The sequence below is a fragment of the Myotis nattereri genome, assembly GCF_964212035.1.
Source record: "Myotis nattereri genome assembly, chromosome: 9".
NCBI classification, from domain to species: Eukaryota; Metazoa; Chordata; class Mammalia; order Chiroptera; family Vespertilionidae; genus Myotis; species Myotis nattereri.
Window position 1 is genome coordinate 25067127 of NC_138084.1, and position 15617 is coordinate 25082743.

Below are 15617 nucleotides of genomic sequence, written 5' to 3' on the forward strand. Positions count from 1 at the left end.
TAGCTCTGTTGAGATAAAGTTGCAGATGTCCTTTAGAATGCTGGGTTAGAAAGGAGAGATGGCTTTCTCTCTTGAACAAAGCCTGCATGAAATAGAAAACTAGTATCAGAAGGTCAAATAGCTCTGCAGAAGGTTCTCTCCTTACCCATTTCTAAGTATTCATCCATTAGTCCATGAATATTCATGGGCTGCAGATTCCAATCATTTTCCCACTGAGGTATAGAAGCATCTTGTATTCCCCGCCTGATTTTATGTCGTGACCACCAGTTCTGGATCAACCTACACCACAGAGCAGACAGAGGACTTTTGAGCTCTTTTTTTAAGTATTTGGTGAGCAATTTATAGTATATTAGAGGCCTGGTGCAGCTCCTCCCCCTATCTGGCCCACCCCTGGTCAGTGTGAATCATAGTGACTGGTCAACTGGTCAACAGGTTGTTCTGGACATTCCGCCAATTCTTGCATGGTTGGGGTCCCTAGGCCTGGTGGGCAATCAGGGCTGATTAGGGCCAGGTAGATAGGGGCTGAATGCCGTGGCTGGGTTGGGAGAGGAGGTGATGGTCGCTGGACTGGGTGTGGAAGGAACAGATGCCAGATGCTGATGTTGCCCTTGGCGACCTGCCACCCCCTTCCCTTGGTGCTGCACTACCACTGGGTCCTGCTGGCCGGGGGAGGGATAGGGGAAAGGGCTGGGGAAGGTTTTGATCCCCAATTTGGAACATGCAGGAGGCAGCCATTCAATGATTCTCTATCATTGATGTTTCTATTTCCCTCTCAAAAATCAATCAAATATATATTTTTAAAATGCAGTATTTTTAGAGGAAGAAAGGTAGGGCAAGGGAGCTATGACAGGGGGGCATTTGAGATCTTGCTCACATTTCAGATAGGATAACATAAGGTGGTCCTCAGGGGGTGACAGGTGAGGAGTGGCAGTGGGTGGAGCAGGGCACTGCGGCTGAGGAATGGGCTGTAATGACTGGGTATGTCTGTGACAGTGATACTGAGCGTGTGTTGGGGCCATCGCTGGGATCATTCATCCCCAAGAGGTTTTGATCCTGGACGGTTGGAGAAACACGGAAATCAGTGGGTCTTTCTTAGCCTAGATACAGTGGTTTTCAACCTTCCTAATGCCGCGACCCTTTAATACAGTTCCTCATGTTGTGGTGACCCCCAACCATAAAATTATTTTCGTTGCTACTTCATGACTGTAATTTTGCTACTGTTACAAATCGTAATGTAAATATCTGATATGCAGGATGTATTTAGGCGACCCCTGTGAAAGGGTCGCTCGACCCCCAAAGGGGTCGCGACCCACAGGTTGAGAACCGCTGGCTTAGAAGGTGAGGCGGGTGGCAGGAGTGGGCAGCCCTGCTTCGTCACAAATGTAAACACACAGTGTAACTGCACATGGACGTCAGTCAGCAGCCAAACCAATGCCCAGCCAGCCCTGGTGACTGTGTCCTGCCACTCTCTGGCTGTGCTGCAGAGCTATTGGCTGGGAAGGCTGAAGTCACACCCCCAAGCGCACATAGTATATGAAGGGGAGGGCAGGAAGCCAGAAGCTGGAAGTCAGAGTTGAGGAGGTCCAGCAGCGCTGCCTCTGCCATGGAGATGGAGGGGGAGCAGCTGTCAGTGAGACTGGCTTTAGAGTCTTTAGAGTCAGAGGGGCTGTGCTTCCTGCACGTCACCGGTGAGTCCCGTGAGCCTGTGGTGCACCAGCTGGGCCTGGCAGGGCCTGGGGAGGCCTTTCCCTCCAGACAGGCTGCGTAGGCTGCTTTTTTTCAATCTATTTATTTTTATTGGAAAGCAAGCTCTGCGCTTGCAGTTCCTGGGTTCCCTGGGCCATAGCATGTGCCTCCAGGCCTCACTGTGCCCCCTCCCCCTCTTTCTGTGTTGAGCATCTGGCCCCTGGTGGTCAGTGTGAATGATAGTGACTGGTCAACTGGTCAACTGGTTGTTCTGGACATTCCACCATAATGGTCACTGGGTTTTTATTATATAGATTAGAATCAATTACCCTGAGACTACACTAAACATTCCCGGGAACTGAAGATATTTGCATGGTCTCATCTTTCAAGTTTAGCATGAGAGAATAGGCCTCAGCCTTCCAGAACTCTCCTAGATCCTATAAACATCTACATATTTATCTACACTTACATGCTTCCTGATATTGATTAGACAAACATTTGTTTATATGACTGCTTCCCACACCTCATCTATATAAATACTTAGACTCCTATGTTGCCTGTTGTGATTGCATCTGAGCCCTTCATTTCTCATAACTCCAAATCTTCTGGGCTATGGTTTCTGAACATGAGTAAAAGCATGTTCCATATAAAAAAAAAAAAGAGAGAGCTAGAGAGAGTTTCAAGACATGCAGTTTCCATTCCCTATCTTTCAATCATTACATGGTGAGTTTTAGCAAGTCACTTCACTTCTCTGAGTTTATAAAGTGAAGGGTTTGGGCATTAGTGATTACGTTCTGTTACTATAGTGAATGATAATTTACAGGCAATTGGTGTGTGTGTCTGAATTCATTTCTCAGATTTGTAAAGGGGGTGTCAGCCAAACACCCCCTCCCTTCCCCCACAGCCAGCCATGCCCCTGATCAGCCTCCCCCACCACGATAGGCCCGCAGCTCCTCCCCCTAGCTGGCCCACCCCTAATCGCATCCCCTCACCCCAATAGGGGGCGGGGCTGGCCAGCCAACCTCCTGCAGTCCCTCTTCCCAGCTGGCCATGCCCCCAATGGACCCCCACCATGCCAATGGGCCCACAGCCCCATCCCTGATTGCCACCCCACCTCAATAGGGGGCAGGGCTGGCTGGCCAACCTCCTGCAGCCCCTCCCTGTGGCTGGTCATGCCCCTGATGGGCCCCCACCACCCTAATTGGCCTGCAGCCCTCCCCCTGGCCATCCCTGCCCCTTGATGGCCACTCCATCTCAATAGGGGGTGGAACTGGCTGGCCAACCTTCTGCAGCCCCTCCCGCAGCCAGCCACACCCCTGATGGGCCCCCTCCACCCCAATAGGGGGCGGGGCTGCTGGCCAATCTCCTGAAGCCCCTCCCCCCACCTGGTCCCACCCCTGATCAGCTCCCCCACGCTGATCAGGGGCAGGGCCAGCTGGCCAACTACCCATGGCTCCTCCCCCAGGCCACTGGCCCCTGATCAGCACCCCTCACCCATCCCATTCGGGGGCGGGGCCAGCCAGCCTACCACCCATAACTCCTTCCCCTAGTCCACACTGCCCTGATTGGGGCCCTGATCAGGCCCCGATCCAGACAGGCCAGCCAGCCAACCTCCTGCCATCTCCTCCTCCTGACAGGCCCAACCCCAATCCGCCCTGATTGGGGCCAGGCCAGCCAGACCCCACCTGTGCATGAATTCATGCACTGGGCCTCTAGTTTTACAAATAAAAATAACAACATTTTAGTAAGGTCAAGTAAATTATGTCTTTAGCAAGGGACAAAGAAGGAATTGGAACAAGGTCTCGGTAATTTCATACACCATGCTCTAGGACTGCTTGGAATTTAATACAATACTTTATGCTTGATTTCAGGGATAATATCATCTCTCCAGCCCCAAGGTCTCTGCTGAGAAATGTCCTGATGCCATTTGTGGGCCATCAGGGAGAAAGAATCATGGTATAATTTGATGATTAATCTTAAACTATTTTTATATCATCTATCAGCTAATCAGTTCTTCCCTCATCGTGAGGAAATTCCTCAGAATAGTCTTATTTCTAATCTTGATTTCCCCAAAGCTTACATACAAAATTGTTTAAGATACACTGTTTCACTGTATTCTGTAGGATAATCTATTTAGTAGATGTAAGAGTGGGGATTCAGGATCCTTTCATGTCAGCAATTCAGACAGTTAAAACTAACCTAAAAGGACAAAAAAAATGGTACTGATCTGATGTTATCACAATCAATCTTGTTTTAATATGTGTGTGTGTGTAACAAAGTGTATAAACTTCATCAATCCATGAATTTATCTTTGTTTTACTCATTTTTTGAGGGCGGGATGTGTGGAAATAGATTCTCTATTACACAATAACTGTCTTGGTCTTTTGATAACCAAAATAAATCAGAAAGTTATTTTTATCCTCAAGAACCTGTACTATCAATAATGTTTTAAGAATAACAACTGTCTTAATGTGTTGATCAAAGTACCAGTTACTCTATATCTATTCGCATTTCTTTAGTCCTTACAAATGTTCTTGAGGCAGCTATAGCTGTTGATCCCCTTAGAAACCTAGAAACTGAGGTTCAGAAAATTTTACTAACATACACACAGTCACACATTCAGTTAGAAGCACAGCGAGAACTGAACCCTCATCTGACTGCCAAGCCCCAATTCTTAAGAACTATTCACACTACCTCTATCTTCTTTGTAACTATATATAAGGCAATTTTAAAAATAAAGTGCTCACGGATATCCCAATTCCATGAAATTGTTCCATATTTGCTTCAAAAACATGATAACACCCATCTGGAGGCAAAGGTCTATCAAGCAGCCACTAGGATGACACTGAAACAGAACAAAAACAGAAATGATCTTGCTTTTCTCCGTTGTCTCGAGCATCCCCACCTTCAAACTGTAAAGCAAATTCTTAGGTCAGGTCACACTAACTATCTCAAGATGAGGACACTTGATAAGGGAGTTTTTTAGGATTTATATTGGAATTTTATTTTTTTTTTGGACCTCTTATTTATTTTTTTAAATTTCTTTATTGATTAAGGTATTACATATGTGTCCTTATCCCCCCATTACCCCCCACCCCCACTCTATATTGGAGTTTTAATCAAAATTATAACAGCAATAACATCAAATATAACTCTTAATGAGCACATACTATCTGCCAAGCTCTGTGTTAGGCATGATCACCTTCAATAAATGTTCTGGAATACTACCTATCTATTAACAGTCAGGAGATGGACAAATATCTCATTCTATGGAAAATGCTTATAACATATTCTTTTTAAATAACTTTTTTATGTTAGAGAACTTTAAATTTCTAGAAAATTTGTAAAGGTGATACAGAGAGTTCCCTCCATTCCCCCTAATACTATCAAGGTATATTTGTCAAAGCTAAGACACCAACATTAGTACACTGCTATTAACTAAACTCTAGACTTGATTTAGACTTAAATTTTCCATTTATATCCTATTGACCCAGGATACACAATGAATTTATTTGTCCTGTCTACCCAGTCTCCTCTGACCTAGACAGTTTATGAGTTTTTTATTCCTCGATACTTTTAAGGACTGCTGGACTAGTATCCTGCGGGAAAATCCCCCAATCTGTGTTTTTCTAATGTTTTCATATGTTGAGACTGTGGTTATGTGTTTTAGGGATGAAGGTAGATCACAGAAGTGCCATTTTCATCAAATCCCATTAGCAGCTACATAATTTCCACATGATGTCACTAGTGATATTTTATTAACCTTAATCACTTGGTTGATGTAATAGTGTATTTCAGGTGTTTCTACTGTAAAGTTAGTCATTTTTTCTTTTCCATAATCTTTTCTTTAGAAGTAAGTCACTAAGTCTAGCCCATTCTCAAGATGAGGGGATATCTAAATATATTAGAACATCTTTTTAAGTGATAAAAGCATGCCCCCAAATAGTTTGTCAGTATGATCTAGATTTTTCCTTGTGTTATTCTGCATTTTTAGATGTTCAACAAAAAGTTAGCATTAGACAAAATTGGACACATTCAGGGTAGTACTGCCTTAACAAAATAGAAACAATTCATGGAAATAGACTCATGGATACTGACTGGGTGAAAAAAAAAAAGAATGGATTAAGCAAAATTAAAAAAACACACAAAAAACCCATAGACACAGAAAACAGTATGGTGATTATCAGAAAGAAAGGAGGGCAAGGTTAGGTAGAAAAGGGTAAAAGGGTAATAAATGGTGATGGAAGGAGATTTGACTTTGGGTGGTGAACACACAATTCAATATACAGGTTATATAGAATTGCACACTTGAAACCTAAATAAATGTCACCCCAATAAATTCAATAAAAAATAAAAGAAAATTTTACCTCTTAAAAAAAACATTAGCATTAGAAACCCACACAAACAAAAATGTGATTACAATGAACAGTGCAATCAATGTGTTATGCTTGAAGACTATGCACTATAGAAGACATCTGGGTAGAAAAACATGAGTCTGTTTCTTTGGAAATGGGTTCATGTCCTGCTCATAAAGATGATAGACTCTCCAGCTTTGATCCAGTTTCTATTTCTATCAAATAGGTACCAGTGGGACTTCAAAGAGAACAAATAATTAGGACAGGAAGAGCCTGATTTTCCAGTTTCAGCACAGTAATTTAAAACTCCCTAATCTGAGCAAGTGATAGGGTTTGCCAGTGGTAATTTTTATTGTGTGAAAAAGTCTCAATTTTCCCATCCAAGCATGCCCTTTCTTTCTAGGATGAATTTAGGATCCCCTGAACTCTGCCACATGTATACGATAAGTGGGTAGGTAGAATGTCTGAGGCAGAATAATTACTAAACTACAGAAGCAGATCACAGATCACAGCTGCAAGCTGAAACTTCATTTTTGCGGTCTCAAAGAGGCAAATTAACTTGTCCAAGGTCATGCAGTGGTGACTGGTAGTGTGGGAATGAAAGCCTTAGTCTCATTGTACCCTAGTCCACTGCTTTTTTACATAAAGCTAACGGTGAATTCTGTTTACCAAACGTGTTTGTTGCCTTGAGGGGCTGGTTCAGAAAAGCCTACACTTAGAATGAGTAAGTGAGCATGCAGGAGACCCAGGCTTCCATTCCCATTACACCACTCAAAATTCCATAACCATGGACAAACCAAAGAAAGCTGGGAGCCTTCATCGATTGATAAGAATGTTTCTATCATGAGAGGCAAATTATATAGCATCTCTAAGCTTCTGTTTTCTCATCTGTAAAATGAGTGTAATAGAATTTTTGTGAGAAATAAATGGATTAATGTACATAGAACACGTGGAAATGATTGCTGGAATATGCTGACATATAGTAAGTCCTAAATAAAAATTAGCCATTATTGCCCTAGCTGGTTTGGCTCAGTGGATAGAGCGTTGGCCTGCAGACTGAAGGGTCCCAGGTTCGATTCTGGTCAAGGGCATGTACCTTGGTTGCGGGCACATCCCCAGTAGGGGGTGTGCAGGAGGCAGCTGATCGTTGTTTCTCTCTCATCGATGTTTCTAACTCTCCACCCCTCTCCCTTCCTCTCTGTAAAAAAATCAATTAAAAAAATATAAAAAAGTTAGCCATTATTAACATTTTATGTAGATTTACATAAAATCTTATGTGAGATATTATAATAGCTATTCAGAAATATCCTAAATTGTAGTATAGTACTTTTTCTCTGTCTTTATAATGACCCCCCATTATTTGTGCCAGGGACTTTACATGCATGATCCAATGTAATCCACTTATCACCAATACTGTTAAAATAGCCATTAATGTTACAATTTTAAAAAGACTAAACCTGAGACAGAAATAGTTAAGAACATGCATCTGGGTGGGAAAGAATTAGTATGTAGACTGTCAGGCTTGAAAGACAAAATATTTATTACATATCATGGTTATGCTCTTTTCTTTGAGACTATTAACATCAAAGGAAAGGAACTTCATTTGTATACCCCATATTACCCAGCAGAGGCCTTGATTATCATATGTGTCAATAAATGCTTGTATAGTTGAATTCAGAGGGTCAGTTCTTATCTTCCATTATATATACTTTTTATATCTATACTTCTAGGATTTTTAAGGTTTATCACAAACCCAAATTTTTCATTGCACAGATTTTCCAAAATAAATAATTCTTTGTTGAAAAATATGGCCTCTATCTATGTCATATTATATACTGGAAAATGTCTTGGATAGCTATAAAACATTTTTCCTGATTCTAGTATTATAATTATTTCCTTGGGACTTTCAAAGAATAATAATGGCTTCTAATAATTTCATAAGAATATCTAATTAAACAAAATTATTGGTGGCACCAAACATACAGATCTACCTGCCTATAGCCACTCTGTTCCCCACACTACCCTTGCTAACTTCAGTTGGACACTCCTGGAAAAAAGTAAGCATTAGTTCCCAAATTGGATAGTTGGATAGCCTTTTAGCAGATTTAGTCATTCTTCTGAGCTATGAAAGAAAACTGCAGGTTAGATTTGGGGGTTTCCCCCAAACCTGGGATTTTTGAATGGCCTTAGTCTGCTATTGGCCAATAGAACAGTACCTGGGTAGCTATGGAGAAAGAACATTGATAAATATCAACTATAATTTATAGAGTATCTACCACAGGGGTTGTGCTAATTCTGTTACATAAATTATTTCTTATCTATAAACAGCTTTGCAACCTAAGTATTACCAATACCAATTTACAGATAAGGAGAAAGATATTCAGCAAGGTTAAATGAAGGGCAAAGAATTAACAAGTAACAAGGTTAGCATGTGAGCCCAGTTTTCTATAATATAAAGCATATGTTCCTAGAAAGTTTTAGGCTTCCTCAATGTAATCCCTTCTACCTTCTCTCTCCTGTCCCTTCCACAGTCATTGGCCCACATCCATGCATATCCCCACACCCACCCTTACAAGGTTACTTACTTCCTCCAGCCTCCACCGGTTAAAAAGTTTATTGTAATTTCCTGGGTGGCCTACAAATCTGTAAAAAGCCATTTTAATTCATTAGCATTTATGTGGGTTGACTGAAGAACATCTAATACATCACAAGTGCATCTGTGGGTAGACATAAAGGTTCATTGGTGCAACTTGTTCCTAAGTGGTTGACTTAGGCCAAGCTTACACATCAAAGTACTTGACAATATAAAGAATATTATAAACTGTTGAACAAAAATAGATAGAGCCAAAAAAGCATCAAACAGATTGTCAAACTACAGGGGGAAGGTAGAGGAGGGTTGGGAGGGTAAGAGATCAACTGAAGGACGTGTATGCATGCATATAAGCACAACCAATAGATGCAAGACACTGGAGTGGGGGGTGGTGAGGGCAAGTACCGGGGGGTAGGGGAGACCAGGGGGAGGTCAATGGGGGGGAAAAAGGAGACATATGTACTACTATTTGTAATACCTTAAACAATAAATTTTAAAAAAAGGAAAAGTGATGTGTGAATTCAATACCAATGAGTTGAGAAAGTACAGAGAAACCAACTGAATGTATTTTTCCACTTTCATCTGCTGTAGAGTGTTAATGTCTGGTTGACCGAGTTAAAGAATATTAACATAAGAGCGAAATGATCTAATTTAAAATGTTTCTAGTTTCAGTATATTTCCATGGCACTGGCTGGAGTGTTAATCATATGGCAAACTAGAACCAGTAATTTAACATTATTTGTTTCCATATTTTGCAGCAAAAATAGAAAAAAATGTTAACATGATTGGTCGAAGAAGTTTCCACACTAAGGAGCTGTAACCCAGGGTTATTCAAAATTTATTTTCTTATTTAAAAAAAAAAAACATTACTGATGACAGGATAGTCATAATTCAACCCATGTAGGTACATAGGTTTTATTCTTTTATGCCAGCTTTAATTGGTTGTGGCAGCCGGAAGTACTATTCTATAATCTTTTGACTCAAACATGTGAAGACTAGTTAGCTCAGTTTTCCATGGCTGCGGATCAGAAAGTGCCGCCTTTGTTAACAAATAGGAAATGGAACTGTTGAGAGTCTTTTTCACTCTATAAAGATGATGTAAATAAAGCTGACTTACCTCCCCAAAAAGAAAGCGATATAGAAGATAGAACTGTTTAAATTAACAAACTGGAAGAGGAACATCTTCAGGGCAAAACTGTTTTCCCATTCAGATTCTGTTCGAGGATATTCTAAAAGGACAATAGAGTTTGTTTACACAGGTGAGGTGAATGACAAGCAATGCAGACACAGAATCAGAAGCCCATGTTTAAGTTCTGGTTCGGTCATTTGCTAGTTCTGTGAGGCACTCAGTAAAATGCCTGTCAAAAGCGAATGACAATATTTGCTGTACAGAGCTGATGAAAAGTACCAATGAGATCATCTGCAGACTTTTCCCACAGTTCCAAAAATATGATGCTTGATATTAATATCTACAGGTTTTTCAGGATTCTCTCTGTTACTGTCATTTAGAAATAACTATAAATATTAAATCAGTCTTTCACCCTGTCTAGCTAAATTGTCCATAGAGTTCTTTGAAGGATGAATATGTCCTGTGCAGACTTAGTGAATACTTAAAGAGAGAAAAGAGGGCTACACCCGTCAGAAGAGCTGAGTTCTTATCTCAGCTTTATACCCAACTGCTGGTCATCTCAGGCAGGTCTCTTCATATTTTCTGCAATAAGTTTTATCATCTATGAAATAAGAAATTTACATTAAATTTCAAGAACCCTGTCAACTCTCACATGGTATGGCTCTAGGACTCTTAAAACAAAAGATAATGAGAGAGATTGGATGAAGATGGCAGCTGAACAGCCTTTGCTCCTACCCAGTATCCAAATAAATGACAGAAAACACACACACACACACACACACACACGTATATGTGTGTGTGTGTATGTATGTATATATATGTGTGCATATGTGTGTGTGTGTGTGTGTGTGTGTGTGTGTGTGTGTGTATACTGTAATATAATTGAAGAATTCAAGAAAGGTAGAAAATTAGATGGGATCTAATTTAAGAAAAATAAAATACACCAAAATGTAGGCAATAGTTAATCACAGAATAAAGAGGGAATAGGTCCCAGGGAACTTCAAGCCCAAAGGGGGTAGGTTGCATAAATAGAAGGGTCTGTGCGGCATCCACAGAGTGACTGGTTGGTGGGCACTGTGACAGCACTCAGGAAAGCTGACATTTCCTCACAGGAGTATACATTATGGTATTCCTGGTTCTTAGCACAAATAACTGTTCTGTTTCATACTATTAATTAAGGTACCCCAAACCACTTCCTTAGATTTGCTGCCATCCTGGGTATAAGTTCTTTAAAAGAAAATGAATATAGGTAATCAGAGCTGGAAGAATGCTTTGAGACAATCCAGTTTAATTGCTTCATTACCCAGCTGAAGATACTTTAGCTCAGATAATGAAATGTTATCCCATTTATTGAGCACTTGTCATGTATCAGGCAGCCAATTTACAGTGATGAAATAGGATCTGTTCTCATTCTCATTTTCCCAATGAGGAAACTGAGATTCATAAAGAGGAGGCGAAACAGAGGGAAGAGAAGGAAGGGGAGTAGGAGGAGAAAGAATGGGGAGAGGAGAAAACTTGCTCATAGTCACATAATGTCCTAGTAATATAATCATTTAGCTCTAGAGCATGAACTAGGGCCCAGTTGTCCCCTCTATATAATTTTCTTCTATTATCACTTGTCCTTGTAACTACATTACAGAAGTAATATATTACAATGGAATTATATAGTTTCTCCAGCAAGTGGAGTGTATCACATCTACATTTATATTCTACTTATTTATCTTGTTTCATAATCCATAAAATAAGGATCCTATTGTCATAGATATATGGTTACAATAAAACAAAATGATGAACGAGAAGTATTTAGTACAATGCCTGTGATCTGGTGAGTTCTCAAACAATAAAAGATAGCTACTCAAATAGCTCTGTAATAAAAATTCTGTCCCCCAAACTGGAGATCAAACATCAAGCTAAAATACAGAAAACAAAATAACTTTTTGACATACAAGGTTTCAAGAAATTTTCTTTCCAGGGAGCAAGAAATAAAGCCAAGACAGATGGCGATATAATATCCTGAAAATAGTATCTAACTGAAAAATAAAGGTAAAGGAATTCCCAGAGCGCTACTGAAAGCAAGAGTAGATATGGCTGACCACAAGCCTAGAAGGTAACCCATTGAGACTGGAACAGCCAGTGGGTTCAGGAAGGATAACTCTAAGAAGAAAATAAAATGAGTAGAATTCTTGATATTTTTTAGTATATTTTGAGAGAATTTAGAGTTGAGGCAGAAAGTTTGGGACAACTTAAGAAAATATGTAGAAAATTCAGCAAAATTTGCTTTTTTAAAAAAATCAAACCTTACTTAGATAGGAAAACAGAAATATAGACACAATGATGTGGACATCAATAACTAACCTGGCTAAAAATGCTGATATGTACTTCCTTTGGAAGGAGGAGAAATAACAGTTGTGTATACAGGTGATGGATAGGGAAGTATGTGAAGACAGGACACTGCAGGGAACACTGTGACCTAAGTTGTTTTTGTAATTGGAAGGCAATAGCTGTCTAAAGCAGAAAAATCCAAGAATGTCAGTAGAGGCCTGTTATTTAGAAATAGGGTAGGGCATACAAAAGAAACTGATAAAACTGGTAAAATGTAATCTGTTGGGGACATAAAAAATAAGAATGGGTATTGTGGCAAAGGACAGGTTTTCACTATAAATTTTTTAATATTATTTTGCCTTTAAATTGTATACATGAACAATATATAAATAAATGTATAAATAGTGTACATGCTGTAAAATATTTTGAAAAAATAATGTTGGGGTGGAAAAACAAAGAAGTGAAAAGGTAGAAGAGAAGAACATTTCAATGTAGGAAGAACCAAATTTGCTGATTTTCTATACTTAATATCGTCCAACATCTTATGGTGCTTCTTTTACTTTTATTGACAATTATATAACTAAAGTTGATATTAAAAATACTAAAGTACATAAACCAACTATAAGCTGATCGGCCCTAATAAACTGTTCTTCTAGTAAGGAGTGAAGAAAAATAGACTTACCTAAATTAGTGAGAAGATAAGCAATTTTTTCATAAGCCTGTAATAAGAGAACAATAGTTACTATTATTGTTTTCTTTAGAAAAGACTGTATTTACATAATCAAAGAAACATCTAAAGTGTATTCTACAAAGTATCTACATTTTTATTAACTAAAAGTATGTTTTTAGGCTAGTGCTTTACATATACACACACAATGCATGTGATAGAAAAGTGTTGTAAATATATGATTTCTGAAATAACAAAGTCTTTTTTTGCTAGCTATTGTTATTTCCATTTTATAAATAAAGGAAATGAGACTGGGATTTGATTATCAAATTATACATACTTTCTTTTTTACTACACTGGGGGGGGGGGGGGGCCTAAGTGGAAGCTTGACTTCTTTTATATTGATAAAACATTTTCCAAATCATGACAAAGACAGTGTGCAAATTTGCATTTCTAAAGAACAAAATTGGTTTGGTAGTTATTTGAAACAAGATTCATAAGTCAAATCTGTTTAATCTATAAGCTAGTCAGGCACATGCACACCATATTTTTATAACGTTTTTCATCTTCTGCCACCTTCTCCCTGTCCTGACATGCTCTGTCCACAACTCATGCAGACTCAAGGAAAGAAAACATCCTATATAATAAAAGCTTAATATGCTAAACGTCTGGTCGTCTGGTCGGCTATTCAATCAATCAAAGCGTAATATGCTAATGATATGCTAAGGCTGCTCAACTGCTCACTATGATGTGCACTGACCACCAGGGGGCAGATGCTCCAAACGGTAGGTTAGCTTGCTGCTTGGGTCCAGCCTATCTGGACTGAGCAGGATGGGCCAGACATGCCCTGGAGCCCTTCCACGGTCCCTCCCTGGCTGGCCAAACTCACGCATCCCTCCCTGGCCCCAACTGTGCACCAGTGGGGTCCCTTGGCCTGGCCTGCGCCCTTTCACAATCCAGGCTTGAGGGACCCCAGGCCTCTAGTGTTTTATAATAGTCCAAGTAAATATAGTTGGGAATGTATATTTTCTACAGACAGTAGGGTATTATGTGTTTGTGGCTATATGTGTTTCCATATAAATATTACTATGTAACCCTGTAATTCTACAAATTATTCTTTAAATTTCAATAACCCTGCTTGTTGTCATGCAAAATTAAAAGGTAGGTATCTGGACACTTTAAAAGTTGTTCACTTCCCCTGCCTGTTCTTTCAATAGAACTATTGTGGATTATTCATCGTAGTCATGATTCAAACCTACTTTGTCCTAAGATCTAAAGTATTATGTTGAGATTGAAAGTTTATATTGAGTACAATAGTCTCACTCTATCTCTTGTGTAGGTGCTTTGTTTTTTTATTATTCTGAAGTATACACACAAGTAAATTTTAGGACAAGATTAGCTTGAATTCATGAGCACCTGATTGCAAAATATTATTTCCCCCACCCTATTTATCAAGTCAAATGATTATAGAAGTTTCCAAAAATATAAGACTTGTCAATCAATAAATACTACCTAAGTGGTATTGTGCCTCTAGCACTGATTTGAGTGCCCTCCCTGGGTTTGGAGGAAAATTTTATTTAAATATCTGCCATTTAGAGTATTTGCCTGGTACCAAGCAGTGCTTTATGTATACTATAATTTGCTAGTCCTTATAAAAATTTCATCAAATAGGTCTAATGATCTCATTTTACAGAAGAGGAAACCAAGTTTTCAAATATCAGGCTCCTTACCTGAGATGACACTACTAAGTAAGTAATAAAGTCAGGATTTGCACAATGGCTGTCTTGTTCCATCTGCGCTATGTCTTGTCACATAAACTATTTCAGATTTTTGTTTTAATTCTTAGCACATAGAACCTGTCTGCAGGCCTGGGAAGGCGATGTCTGAAGCTGATGCCCCAAGGGAGCACAAAAATGTTTGGAAGAATGTTATGCATCACAAAAGATGCTCATCCACTTCTGGAAATATTACTCTTCTGAAGCTTTCTGGGGCACTTTGGAACCTGCTTCATCCAAGGCCCAGATGCTAGCTGGCTGACACCAGCATGAGGATGATTCACAAAATCTGGCCATGCAGAGTGACTGGTCAACTCTGAAACCACCACAAAGTCACAAAGTGCAGGAAGAGCTATAATGTGAACACATCCAACTGTATGGTGCATGGCAGCAATCATTTTGACAAGAGATAGAGATAGAGATAGATAGAGAGAGAGATAGAGACAGAGACAGAGATAGAGATAGAGCTAGAGATAGAGATAGAGATAGAGATAGAGATAGCACTCGCGCTAGAGATATGAAATGAATATGTATTTAGGGAAAGAGAAAATAAGGAGGGTCAGTATTAACTGTCTGGCCACCACATTTACTAGTATATGTAGAGAGAATACTCTTTCATGGGACTTCAATGCCAGTGGCCAGAGAAAAATGACACACATATATGCAATTGGTCAGGAGACAAACATTACAATAGAAAGATAACGGCTTTGTGGATAGAGAGTGGTGGTGGGCACGGAGTATTATCTTAGAGATTGGTCAGGGAAGCCTCTCCAAGAGGGTGGCATTTGAACAGAGAACTGCATGAAATGAGGGAGCCAAGCAAAGATCTGTACTAAGTTCCTTGGAGACCCAGGAACAGTAGGTGCAAATAACCTGAGACAGGAATGCACTTGGTGTGTTTAATGAAGGGCATGGAAGTTAGAGGAGTGGAGGCAGTAAAGAAGCAAAGTAGGAGGAGATGAGTCAGAGGGTCCTCAGAGGGAAACAGTATTTCAAGGCCTGGGAGGCCATGGTAAGGATTTTCATTTTGAGCTTCCCACTAATGCTTTGTTTTGAGGTGTTATGCACAAATCAGTTGGGAAAAATAAGAATG

The 15617-nt window shown here is 39.7% G+C and overlaps 1 protein-coding gene across 1 annotated transcript in view; it reads right to left on the reverse strand.

Annotated features, from left to right (window-relative positions):
• Nucleotides 1–15617, reverse strand: part of ANO3 (anoctamin 3) — a 198283-nt gene that overhangs the window by 12544 nt on the left and 170122 nt on the right. The window contains exons 18-22 of the mRNA XM_081098522.1: nt 12765–12801; nt 9749–9860; nt 8627–8684; nt 4434–4531; nt 146–279 (exon numbers count right to left, since the gene is read on the reverse strand). Of these exons, the coding sequence (XP_080954648.1) occupies nt 146–279; nt 4434–4531; nt 8627–8684; nt 9749–9860; nt 12765–12801 (439 nt within the window). The remainder of the gene's footprint in view (nt 1–145; nt 280–4433; nt 4532–8626; nt 8685–9748; nt 9861–12764; nt 12802–15617) is intronic.